At 45.6% G+C, this 14030-nt stretch overlaps 1 protein-coding gene across 4 annotated transcripts in view; it reads right to left on the bottom strand.

Moving 5' to 3' along the window:
• LOC134353855 (brain-specific angiogenesis inhibitor 1-associated protein 2-like protein 2) overlaps positions 1–14030 on the bottom strand; it is a 187872-nt gene that overhangs the window by 51461 nt on the left and 122381 nt on the right. For all 4 annotated transcript variants that reach the window (XM_063062328.1, XM_063062330.1, XM_063062329.1 and 1 more), the window contains one exon: positions 997–1204. In XM_063062328.1, coding sequence (XP_062918398.1) covers positions 997–1204 — 208 coding nt within the window. The remainder of the gene's footprint in view (positions 1–996; positions 1205–14030) is intronic.

Raw genomic sequence — 14030 nt, 5'->3', positions numbered from 1 at the left:
CTGGGAGGGAGGGTGTGGGGTGTTGGTGTTGGTTATTGACTTGGATACTGACCCCAGTCATATGCAAGTGAAGCCTATCCCAGTGGAATAGTCCCTCTCTGACAAGTCATGGTGGCAGTACACCATGAATTGAAGCAACATTCAACTTGCTGGAGGAACCCAGTAGATCAATCAGCATCTGTAGGGTGGTAGAAGGAATTGTCAATGTTTCCTGTTAAAACACTGCACTGATCTTTTCTCCCCACAATTGCTGCTTGATCAGTCGACTTTCTCCAGCAGAGAAATTGTTTCAAATTCTGGCATCTGCATCTTTTGTGCCTCCAAGGGCAAGGCCCGAACATTGAATTATCTGGGTCATTGTGCCTCCTTTTCCAGGCCAGGGTCTGCAGCTTCAAGGCCATATGTTTGTGAGTCTGAGAATCCAGAGCCAAGGACTGGAGGGAGACTAACCTAGGGTTGGTGGCTTGTCTGTGTGTGTGAGTAGGTGGGAGGCAGGTAAAGGGGCTTGCCAGGGTCTGGAGCTTGGAGGCCATTTGTTTGTGAGTCTGAGAGTCTAGATTCCCCGGACTGGAGGAAGCCTGCCTTAGGGTTGGTGGCTTACCTGTGTGTGTGTGAGTAGGTGGGACGCAGGTAAAGGGGCTTGCTTTGCTGATGTTTTGTTTGTTGTTGTTGTTGCTTGTGTTGTTTTGCTAAACATTATGGGCATGCTATTTTAGCACCAGAACGTGTGGTGACACTTGCAGGCTGCCTGGAACATCCTTACGCTGTGTTGATTGTTAATGCAAATGTCACATTTTTTCTGTATGTTTCAATGTAGATGTGATAGATAAATACATCTGAATCTGGTCTGACCTGATCTGTACTTGAATCAATTGAGAATATTCAGAGACTTCACGGTAAATGAAAGGTTAGGAAAACACACAATTTAAAAGCAATTATCATGGTTAAAACACTCTGTTGCAGAAAATTAATCTGGCCCTTGTGGAGATTACGTACCTAGATGTTCCTTCAAGCTTTCCAAACAACCAGCCATTCTTTGACTCTGGCACCAATATCAAGATGATGTCACCTTTCTCGAAACTTAGCAAATTTTGATTTCCCGCAGCAGAATGGGAGACGACAGCCCGGACTGTAGTACTGATCATTGCATTGACCTTGGTCCCTTGAGGTCCAAAATTCGACAGGCCACCAATTGAGCTCAGTCCTGAGAGGAGATGAAATGAGCATCAAATCTGATAGAAGTATATAAAATTTTCAGAGTCATAGATAAGGTAATACACCCAAAATGCTGGAGGAACTCAGCATTACAGGCAATGGCTAAAGCAGAAAATGAACAGTCAACATTTTGGACCAAGACCCACGGGCTCAATCACAACTTCTATCCTCAAAGAGGGATCAGTAGTGGAGAGAGTGAACAATTTCAAGTTCCTCAGTGTCAAGATCTCTGAGGATCTAACCTGGCCCCAACGTATTTACGCAGCTATAAAGAAGGCAAGACAGCATTATGAATTTGAAGAGATTTGGTTTGTCACCTAAGACACTCAAAAACTTCTACACTTCTTGTGGACAGCATTCTGAGAGGCTGCATCAATGTCTGATATGGGCAGGTGGGGGCTACTGCACTGGATTGAAGAAAGCTACAGAAAGCTGTAATATTAGTGAGCTCCATCTTGGGTATGAGCCTCTGTAGTGTCCAAGACTTCTTCAAGGAGCGGTGCCTCAGAAAGGTAGCATCCATCATTAAGGACCACCACCACCTAGGACATGCCCCTTTCACATTGTTACCCTCAGAAAGGAGGTACAGAAGTCAAGTCAAGTCTAGTGTCATTTAACTAGATACATGTACTGTATATAACATATATAACCATATAATGTATATAGAAAGAAGACAATGTTTCTTTGAACCAGGGTGTAAGGCACAGTAGCACACATAACAGACAACACATGATAACTTATGAAGGTAAGGATAAAATCTACAGATGAATCACACATAAATAACAAATAAGGGCATCAATATTGAATATTGTAAGGTCACAGATTAACCAGTGACACTTAAAATATAATGCGGCTGAGAGTTCAAAAGCCTAATGGCCTGGGGGAAGAAACTGTGTTTCTCATCCTGACCATTCTTGTTTTTATGCATTGTAGTCTCCTGTCTGATGGTAGAAAGTTAAAGAGGATGCTGGATGGATGGGTGGGATCCTTAATAATACCAAGGACCCTGCGTACACAGCGCTCCTGATAAATGTCCTGGATGGATGGTAGGGAGACCCCTATGATCCTCTCGGCTGTTCTCACAGTCCTTTGTAGGGACTTCCAGTCCCAATGCTCAATTGCTCCCATATCAAATGGAGATGCAACTTGTCAGGACGCGCTCAATGGTGCTCCTGTAAAACGTATTTAAGATGGGGTGGTGAGGGGAGGGAGAAACCTTGCTTGCCTCAATCATCTTAGGAAGTGGAGGTGTTACTGTGCCACCTTGTTCAGGGAAGTGATATTAAGGGATGAGGTGAGGGCATCCATGATGTGAACTCCCAGGAACTTGGTGCACTTAACTCTCACTACGGAGGAGCCATGTATTCACAGAGGGTGATAGTCTGTCTGCACCTTCCTGATGCCCTCAATGATTTCCTTTGCCTTCTCCACGTTCAGGCTTAGATTGTTGTTCTCACACCAGTCGCTACACTTCTTCTCTGTACTCTGCCTCGTCATTGTTCTCGATAAGGCCAACCATTGTTGTGTCATCCACAGACTTCATGACATGGTTTGAGCTGGATCCTGTGACACAGTCATGCATCAGCAGTGTGAACAGCAGCAGGCTGAGCACACAGCCTTGGGGAGTGTCAGTGCTCAGCGTAATGGGATGAGAGACGTTGCTGCCCACATGGACTGACTGTGTCCTCACTTTTAAATCCAGTATTCAATTGTAGACGGAGGTGTTAAGACCCAGCAAGGACAGTTTCCCCACCAGTTTCTGGATATGAAGGCGTTGAACGCTGAACTGAAGTCTATAAACAGCAGCCTGGCATATGAGACCCCATTTTCCAGGCAGAACAGGACAGAGGCTATTGCATCATCAGTTGATTAAATTGAGCAAAAGGCAAACTGGAAAGGTTCTAATGTAGCCGGGAGAAAGGCTTTAATGTGCTCCGTGACCAGCCGCTCAAAGCATTTCATAATGGTTGATGTAAATGCTACCAGATGATCATCATTCAGGCAGGTTACCGTCACCTCCTTTGGCACTGGAATGATGGTTGCTGCCTTGAAAGCCAAGGGGACAATAGACTGCTACAGAGAAATGTTGAATGTATCTGTCAGCACCTCTGTCAGCTGAGCCGTGCAGTCTTTCAGAACCCGACCTGGTATATTATCAGACCCCACAGCTTTGCATGAGTTGACTTTGGCTAGGGTCTTCTTCACCTCAGCTTCAGCCAAACAGAGTGTCTGTTCCCGAGGGGAGGGGTGCCTTCCTTGCCAGCATCTTGTTCTGTGTATCAAACCAGGCGTAGAAGACGTTCAGCCTCTCAGGGAGTGAAGCATCCTGGTCACTGACAATCAGGGTAAACTCATGTTTCTGGTATAGCAGAAGTGGCTGTAAATTCTTTGACAATGCTCCCACGTCACCTTCCTGATGGAGCTGGAAAGCACCGTTTTTGCTTCCCTGAGAGCTGTCACATCTCCTGATCTAAAGGCAGCATCATGATCCCTCAGCCTGGCACAGACATCTGCAGTAAGCCATGGCTTCTGATTTCCCCTCACCTGGATGTGTTTCACGATGGTATCATTCTCAGTACACTTCCCTTTGTAGCTGCTCACAGAATCCACATATTCCTAGATGTTAACATGGTTGTCATAGGTAGCAGTCTCCCTGAACATTCTCCAGTTGGTGTTATCAAAGCAGTGCTGCAGTGCTGAGATTGCATCCTCAGGCCAGGTTTTCACCACCTTTAGAATTGGTTTGACCCGTTTGATCAGTGGTTTGTCTGCTGGTATTAACACTACAGATGAGTGATCTGACAGCCCAATGCAGGGTCAATGGACTGATTTATAGGCACCTGGTTTGTTAGTGTAAACCAGGTCTAGCGTATTTTCACCTCTGGTAGCAAAACCGACACGCAGAAACCTGAAAGCACACATCAGCAATTCAGAAACAGCTTCTTCCCCTCTGCTATCAGATTCCTAAGTGGATATTGAGCCCATGAACACCACCTCACTTTTATTAGAAAACCATAGAAAAACTACAGCACAGAAACAGGCCTTCTGGCCCTTCTTGGCTGTGCCGAACCATTTTCTGCCTAGTCCCACTGACCTGCACACGGACCATATCCCTCCATACACCTCCCATCCATGTATCTGTCCAATTTATTCTTAAATGTTAAAAAAGAAGCTGCATTTACCACCTCGTCTGGCAGCTCATTCCATACTCCCACCACGCTCTGTGTGAAGAAGCCCCCCCTAATGTTCCCTTTAAACTTTTCCCCCCTCACCCTTAACCCATGTCCTCTGGTTTTTTTCTCCCCTTGCCTCAGTGGAAAAAGCCTGCTTGCATTCACTCTATCTATACCCATCATAATTTTATATACCTCTATCAAATCTCCCCTCATTCTTCTACGCTCCAGGGAATAAAGTCCTAACCTATTCAACATTTCTCTGTAACTGAGTTTCTCAAGTCCCGGCAACATCCTTGTAAACCTTCTCTGCACTCTTTCAACCTTATTTATATCCTTCCTGTAATTTGGTGACCAAAACTGAACACAATACTCCAGATTCGGCCTCACCAATGCCTTATACAACCTCATCATAACATTCCAGCTCTTATACTCAATACTTTGATTAATAAAGGCCAATGTACCAAAAGCTCTCTTTACGACCCTATCTACCTGTGACGCCACTTTTAGGGAATTTTGTATCTGTATTCCCAGGTCCCTCTGTTCTACTGCACTCCCCAGTGCCTTACCATTAACCCTGTATGTTCTACCTTGTTTTGTCCTTCCAACGTGCAATAAACTCTGTATTAAACTCCATCTGCCATTTTTCCAGCTGGTCCAAGTCCCTCTGCAGGCTCTGAAAACCTTCCTCACTGTCTACTACACCTCCAATCTTTGTATCATCAGCAAATTTGCTGATCCAATTTACCACATTATCATCCAGATCATTGATATAGATGCCAAATAACAATGGACCCAGCACTGATCCCTGTGGCACACCACTAGTCACAGACCTCTGGTTTTACACTTTTCTAATTTAAATATTTAATGTACAGATATATACTTATTGTAATTGACTTATTTTTTCTGTATTTATCATGTAAATATCAGCTGCAAAGTTAACAAATTTCACGACATTTCCGTGATATTAAACCTGATTCTGATTGTAATTCTATCCCACTGTTCTAAAACTATTGAACGGTCCCCTAGAATGGTAAGATGGGCACTTCACCTCATGGCATTCTACCTTACTGTCTACCTGTACTGCACTTTTTCTGCACCTGTAACACCCTATTCTGTATTCTGTTATTGTTTTCCCTCGTACTACTTTAGTGCACTGTTGCAATGAAATGATCTGTATTGATTCCATGCTTCGAACTGCACCTTGGTACATGTGAAGATAATAAACAAATTTATCAAAAATATCCATTTTGGCTTTAAGGAGAGTGGGGAAAAATTTAAAGGAGTTCTGTCAGTCTCTAAATAGACTTGATGTTTGTTGGATTGGGCTTTAGAATTCCTCTTTGCCTTGTAGTTTAACCTTCCTGTGCTTGCTTGTAATTTTATGTAATAGCCGTCAAGCCGTGGCCACTTTATTAGGGACATCTGCTCATTAATGCAAATATCTAATCAGCTAATTATGTGGCAGCAACCCAATTCATAAGGCAGATGTTGTTAAGACCGAGACAAAGTCAGGAATCAAAAGGTTGTGCATGGTGTGACTAATGTCCTGAGCTGCATTTATTTCAGTGCAAGAAGTATCACAGGAAAGGTGGATGAGCTCAAGGCATGGATCAACACCTGAAATTATGACATTGTAGCTATTAGTGAGACTTGGATGCAGGAGGGGCAGGACTAGCAGCTCAATATTCTGGGGTTCCACTGCTCTAGACACGAAAAAGCGGGAGAGATTAAAGGAGGATGGGTGGCATTACTAGTCAGGGAAAATGTCACAGCAGTGCTCCATCTGGACAGACTGGAGAACTCAACTAGTGAGGTGATATGGGTGGAACTGAGGAATTAGAAAGGTATGACCACATTAATGGGGCTATATTATACACCACCCAACAGTCCTAGGGATTTAGAGGAACAAATTTGTAGGGAGATCGCAGACTGTTGTGAGAAACACAAGGTTGTTATATCAGGTGGTTTTAACTTTCCTCATATTGATTGGAAATCTCATACTGTCAAAGGACTAGATGGGATAGAGTTTGACAAACGTGTTCAGGAAAGTTTCTTTCATCAGTACGTACAAGTCCCAATGACAGAGCGTGTGATACTGGATTTGCTATTAGGAAATGAAATAGGGTAAGTGACAGATGTTTGTGTGGATGGACACTTTGCATCCAGTGACCACAATGTCATTAGTTCCAAAGTAAAAATGCAAGAGGATAGGTCTGTAAGAAGGCATGACGTTGCTTTAGCGGACAAGGTGAAGGAGAATTCTAAGGGATTCTAGAGGTATGCCAAGAGCAAAAGGATTGTAAGGAACAAAACTGGTCCCCTGGAAAACCAGAATGGTAATTCATGTGTGGAGCCAAAATAGATGGGAGAGATCTTAAATGAATTCTTTGCATCTGTATTTACTTGGGAGGTGGATATAGAGTCTACAGGAGTAAGCCAAAGAAGCATCAACTTCAGAGGATTACAGAGGAGGAGGTGTTTGCTATCCTGATGCAAATCAGAGCAGACAAATCCCCCGGGCCTGTCAAAATGTTCCCTTGGACTCTACAGGAGGCAAGTGGAGAAATTGCCAGGGCTCTAACAGAGATATTTAAAGCATCCTTAATGACAGGTGAGGTACGAGAGGATTGGAGGATAGCCAATGATGTTTCGCTGTTTAAAAAAGGCTCTAAACATAAACCAGGAAATTATAGGTCAGAGACTCTGACATCAGTTGTGGGAAAGTTATTGGAACAGCTTGCAGAGGGATCTGCATCAGCTCGAAAAATGGGCTGAAAAATTGTAGATGAAATTCAGTGCAGACAAGTGCGAGGTTTTGCTCTTCAGTAGCACCAACCAAGGTCGGTTTTACACAGTGAACAGTTGGGCACTGAGGAGTGTGGTAGAACAAAGGGATCTGGGAATACAGGTACATAATTCATTGAAAGTGATGTCACAGGTAGATAGGGCCGTAAAGAAAGCTTTTGGCACATTGGCCTTCATAAATCAATATACTGATTTATATGCAAACAACAGGAATTCCTCAGATGCTGGAAATTCAAGCAACACACATCAAAGTTGCTGGTGAACGCAGCAGGCCAGGTAGTATCTCTAGGAAGAGGTACAGTCCACGTTTCAGGCCGAGACCTTTCATCAGGACTGACTGAAGGAAGAGTTAGTAAGAGATTTGAAAGTGGGAGGGGGAGGGGGAGATCCAAAATAATAGGAGAAGACAGGAGGGGGAGGGATGGAGTCAAGAGTTGGACAGGTGATTGGCAAAGGGGATATGAGAGGATCATGGGCCAGGAGGTCCGGGGAGAAAGACAAGGGGTGGGGGAACCCAGAGGATGGGCAAGGGGTATAGTCAGAGGGACAGAGGGAGAAAAAGAAGAGTGAGAGAGAGAATGTGTGTATAAAAATAAATGGGGTACGAGGGGGAGGTGGGGCATTAGCGGAAGTTAGAGAAGTTGATGTTCATGCCATCAGGTTGGAGGCTACCCAGACGGAATTATAAGGTGTTGTTCCTCCAACCTGAGTGTGGCTTCATCTTTACAGTAGAGGAGGCCGTGGATAGACATGTCAGAATGGGAATGGGATGTGGAATTAAAACGTGTGGCCACTGGGAGATCCTGCTTTCTCTGGCGGACAGAGCATAGGTGTTCAGCAAAGCGGTCTCCCAGTCTGCGTCGGGTCTCACCAATATATAGAAGGCCACATCGGGAGCACCGGACGCAGTATATCACCCCAGCCAACTCACAGGTAAAGTGTCGCCTCACCTGGAAGGACTGTCTGGGGCCCTGAATGGTGGTAAGGGAGGAAGTGTAAGGGCATGTGTAGCACTTGTTCCGCTTACAAGGATAAGTGCCAGAAGGGAGATCAGTGGGGAGGGATCGGGGGAACGAATGGACAAGGAAGTCACATAGGGAGCGATCTCTGCGGAATGCAGAGGTGGGGGGGAGGGAAAGATGTGCTTAGTGGTGGGATCCTGTTGGAGGTGGCGGAAGTTACGGAGAATAATATGTTGGACCCGGAGGCTGGTGGGGTGGCAGGGGAGGACCAGTGGAACCCTATTCTTAGTGGGGTGGCAGGAGGATGGAGTGAGACCAGATGTACGTGAAATGGGGGAGACGCGTTTGAGAGCAGAGTTGATAGTGAAGGAAGGGAAGCCCCTTTCTTTAAAAAAGGAGGACATCTCCCTCGTCCTGGAATGAAAAGCCTCATCCTGAGAGCAGATGCGGTGGAGACGGAGGAATTGCGAGAAGGGGATGGCATTTTTGCAAGAGACAGGGTGAGAAGAGGAATAGTCCAGATAGCTGTGAGAGTCAGTAGGCTTATAGTAGATATCAGTGGATAAGCTGTCTCCAGAGACAGAGACAGAAAGATCTAGAAAGGGGAGGGAGGTGTCGGAAATGGACCAGGTAAACTTGAGGGCAGGGTGAAAGTTGGAGGCAAAGTTAATAAAGTCAACGAGCTCAGCATGCGTGCAGGAAGCAACGCCAATGCAGTCGTCGATGTAGCGAAGGAAAAGTCGGGGACAGATACCAGAATAGGCACGGAACATAGATTGTTCCACAAAGCCAACAAAAAGGCAGGCATAGCTAGGACCCATACGGGTGCTCATAGCTACACCTTTAGTTTGGAGGAACTGGGAGGAGCCAAAGGAGAAATTATTAAGAGTAAGGTCTGATTCCACTAGACGGAGCAGAGTGGTGGGAGAGGGGAACTGATTAGGTCTGGAATCCAAAAAGAAGCGGAGAGCTTTGAGACCTTCCTGTTGGGAGATGGAAGTATATAGGGACTGGACATCCATGGTAAAAATAAAGGGGTGGGGGCCAGGGAACTCCAGGCCGGGACTTTATGTGCTGCTATTGTGACTCCCGTCTCCCCTTCCCCCACCAATACTCTGCAATCCCGTCTCCTTCAGATCCCATCGTCAGCTCCTGGGTCCTCAGAGGCTCCATCTTCCTCTCACCCCAACCCTCCCCTCTCCATTGACACCCCCAGCCACCCCCATCCCCCCTCTGATCCCAGCTCTCATCCGTGCCGGGTTTTTACCATCCCCTCCGACCTTCAACTGTCGGAGGCAGAACGCTCTGTCCTCAGTAAGGGCCTCACCTTTGTCCCCCTTCGCCTACACCTCAGCGAGTTCGGTGTTCGCCAGGATACGGAACTCTTCTTCCGCCGTCTCTGTCTCCGAGCCTACTTCTTCGGCAAGGACTCTTCCACCCCCACCGATGACCCCTTCTCCCGTCTTCAACCCTCCTCCTCTTCATGGACACCCAGCTCTGGTCTTTTGCCTGCTCTGGATCTCTTTATCGCTAACTGCCGACGGGACATCAACCGTCTCGACTTCACCGCACCTTCTTCCCATTCCAACCTCACTCCTTCGAAACGCTCTGCTCTCCACTCCCTCCGCACTAATCCTAACCTTATTATTAAACCCGCCGATAAGGGGGGTGCTGTTGTAGTCTGGCGTACTGACCTCTACCTTGCCGAGGCACAGAGACAACTCGCGGATACCTCCTCTTATTTACCCCTCGATCGTGACCCCACTAAGGAGCACCAGGCCATTGTCTCCCACACCATCACCGACTTTATCCACTCAGGGGATCTCCCATCCACTGCTACGGATAGTTCCCACACCTCGCATTTCCCGTTTTTACCTCCTACCCAAGATCCACAAACCTGCCTGTGCTGGCAGACCTATTGTCTCAGCTTGCTCCTGCCCCACCGAACTCGTTTCTGCATACCTCGACACGGATTTATCCCCCCTTGTTCAATCCCTTCCTACCTATGTTCGTGACACTTCTCACGCTCTTAAACTTTTAGATGATTTTAAGTTCCCTGGCCCCCACCGCTTTATTTTTACAATGGATGTGCAGTCCCTATATACTTCCATCCCCCATCAGGAAGGTCTCAAAGCTCTCCGCTTCTTTTTGGATTCCAGACCTAATCAGTTCCCCTCTACCACCACTCTGCTCCGTCTAGCGGAATTAGTCTGACTGGCAGACCGCTTTGCCGAACACCTACGCTCTGTCCGTCAGAGAAAGCAGGATCTCCCACTGGCCACACATTTTAATTCCACATCCCATTCCCATTCTAACATGCCTATCCACGGCCTCCTCTACTGTAAAGATAAGCCACACTCAGGTTGGAGGAACAACACCTTATATTCCGTCTGGGTAGCCTCCAACCTGATGGAATGAACATCGGCTTCTCTAACTTCCGCTATTGCCCCACCTCCCCCTCGTAACCCATCCGTTATTTATTTTTATACACACATTCTTTCTCTCACTCTCCTTTTTCTCCCTCTGTCCCTCTCACTATACCCCTTGCCCATCCTCTGGGTTGCCCCCCCCTTGTCTTTCTCCCCAGACCTCCTGTCCCATGATCCTCTCATATCCCCTTTGCCTCCCCCTCCTACTTTCAAATCTCTTACTAACTCTTCCTTCAGTTAGTCCTGACGAAGGGTCTCGGCCTGAAACGTCGACTGTACCTCTTCCTAGAGATGCTGCCTGGCCTGCTGCGTTCACCAGCAACTTTGATGTGTGTTACTGATTATATGTATTGCATTGAGATGGGACGTAATGTTGAAGTTGTATAAGACATTGGTGAGGCCTAATTTGGAGTATTGTGTACAGTTTTGGTCACCTACCTACAGGAAAGATGTAAACAAGGTGAAAGAATACAGAGAAAATTTACAAGGATGTTGCCAGGTCTGGAAGGCCTCAGTTATATGGAAAGATTGAATAGGTTAGGACTGTATTCTTTAGAACATAGAAGACTAAAGGGAGATTTGATAGTCTACAAAATTATGAGAGGTAAATGCAAGCAGGCTTTTTCCACTGAGGTTGGGTGGGACTACAACTAGAGGTCAAGGGTTAAGGATGAAAGGTGAGAAATTTAAGGGGAACGTGAGGGGAAGCTTCTTCAGTCAGAGGGTCGTGAAAGTGTGGAATGAGTTGCCAGCACAAGTGGTGCATGCAGGCTTGATTTCAACATTTAAGCGAAGTTTGGATAGGTTGATAGTTGGGTTAAGGAGGGTTATGGTCCCAGTGCAGGCCGATGGGATTAAGCAGTTTAAATGGTTTTGGCTTGGACTAGATGGGCTGAAGGGCCTATTTCTGTGCTGTACTTCTCTATGACTCTACAACTCTATGACTGTGGAATGATTGCTGGTGCCTGACATGGTGGTTTAAATATCTCAGAAACTACAGATCTCTCAGGATTCTCATGACAACTGTCTCTAGAGTTTACGGAGAACAATGTCAGAAACAAAAAACATCCAGTGATCGGCAGTTCTGAGGGTGAAAAAGCCATGTCAATAAGAAAGGTCAGAGGAGAATGGCCAGACTGGTTCAAGCTGAGAAAAAAGCAACAGCAACTCAAATAACCACACGTTACAACAGTGATATGCAGAAGAGCATCTCTGAAAACACAACACATCAAACCTTGAAATGAATGTGCTACAGCAGCAGAAGATCACAAACCTACAGTCAGTAGCCACTTTATTAGGTAGGTGCAGGAGGTACCTAATAAAGTGGCCACTGAGTGTATATATGTGGAATTGTTCAGTGATTTTTCCAGTAATTATGGTACAGTTGCTTCTGTATTTTTGTAATAACTTCTTAGTTTTCTGTAGCAGGTGTCACACCATTAGAATCTGGCTATTTCATAGATTAATTGGATTATTTGATTAACTCTATTCTGAGTATAAGACAACGTATACTACTTTTTCCTTTCTCTTTCGTTGTTCATGTACCACTTGATAAAATTGCTAGCAATAAGTTTTATAAGACTATAAGACCATAAGAGAAAGGAGCAGAAGTAGGCCATTCGGCCCATCGAGTCTGCTCCGCCATTTTATCATGAGCTGATCCATTTTCTCCTATTTAGTCCCACTCCCCCGCCTTCTCACCATAACCTTTGATGCCCTGGCTACTCAGATACCTATCAATCTCTGCCTTAAATACACCCAATGACTTGGCCTCCACTGCTGCCCGTGGCAACAAGTTCCATAGATTCACCACCCTCTGACTAAAAAAATTTCTTCGCATTTCTGTTCTGAATAGGCGCCCTTCAATCCTTAAGTCATGCCCTCTTGTACTAGACTCCCCCATCATGGCAAACAACTTTGCCACATCCACTCTGTCCATGCCTTTTAACATTCGAAATATTTCTATGAGGTCTCCCCTCATTCTTCTAAACTCCAAGGAATACAGTCCAAGAGCGGACAAACGTTCCTCATATGTTAACCCTCTCATTCCCGGAATCATTCTAGTGAATCTTCTCTGTACCCTCTCCAACGTCAGCACATCCTTTCTTAAATAAGGAGACCAAAACTGCCCACAGTACTCCAAATGAGGTCTCACCAGCGCCTTATAGAGCCTCAACATCACACCCCTGCTCCTATACTCTATTCCTCTAGAAATGAATGCCAACATTGCATTCGCCTTCTTCACTACTGACTCAACCTGGAGGTTAACTTTAAGGGTATCCTGTACGAGGACTCCCAAGTCCCGTTGCATCTCAGAACTTTGAATTCTTTCCCCATTTAAATAATAGTCTGCCCGTTTATTTTTTCTGCCAAAGTGCATAACCATACACTTTCCAACATTGTACTTCACTTACCACTTTTCTGCCCATTCTTCCAATCTATCCAAGTCTCTCTGCAGACTCTCCGTTTCCTCAGCACTACCGGCCCCTCCACCTATCTTCGTATCGTCAGCAAACTTAGCCACAAAGTCATTTATTCCATAATCCAATCGTTGATGTACAATGTAAACAGCGGCCCCAACACTGATCCCTGTGGAACACCACTGGTAACCGGCAGCCAACCAGAATAGGATCCCTTTATTCCCACTCTCTGTTTCCTGCCAATCAGCCAACGCTCTATCCACATATGTAACTTTCCCGTAATTCCATGGGCTCTTATCTTGTTAAGTAGCCTCATGTGTGGCACCTTGTGAAAGGCCTTCTGAAAATCCAAATATACAACATCCACTGCATCTCCCTTGTCTAGCCTACTGGTAATTTCCTCAAAAAATTGTAATAGGTTTGTCAGGCAGGATTTTCCTTTAAGGAATCCATGCTGAGTTCTGCCTATCTTGTCATATGCCTCCAGGTATTCTGTAACCTCATCCTTGATAATCGACTCCAACAACTTCCCAACCACGGATGTCAAGTTAACAGGTCTATAATTTCCTTTTTGCTTCCTTGCCCCCTTCTTAAATAGCGGAGTGACATTTGCAATCTTTCAGTCTTCTGGAACCATGCCAGAATCTATCGACTTTTGAAAGGTCATCGCTAATGCCTCCGCAATCTCCACAGCTACCTCCTTCAGAACACGAGGGTGCATTCCATCTGGTCGAGGAGATTTATCTACCTTTAGCCTATTCAGCTTCCTGAGTACTTTCTCTGTTGTAATTGTGACTGCGCACACTTCTCTTCCCTGCCATCCTTGAGTGTCCGGTATACTGCTGATGTCTTCCTCAGTGAAGACTGATGCAAAATACTCGTTCAGTTCCTCTGCCATCTCCTTATCTCCCATTACAATTTCTCCGGCATCATTTTCTATCGGTCCTATATCTACTCTCACCTGTCTTTTACTCTTTATATACTTGAAAAAGCTTTTAGTATCCTCTTTGATATTATTTGCTA

Source organism: Mobula hypostoma, chromosome 11, assembly GCF_963921235.1.
Source record: "Mobula hypostoma chromosome 11, sMobHyp1.1, whole genome shotgun sequence".
NCBI classification, from domain to species: domain Eukaryota; kingdom Metazoa; phylum Chordata; class Chondrichthyes; order Myliobatiformes; family Myliobatidae; genus Mobula; species Mobula hypostoma.
This window is presented reverse-complemented; position numbering and strand designations above follow the sequence as displayed.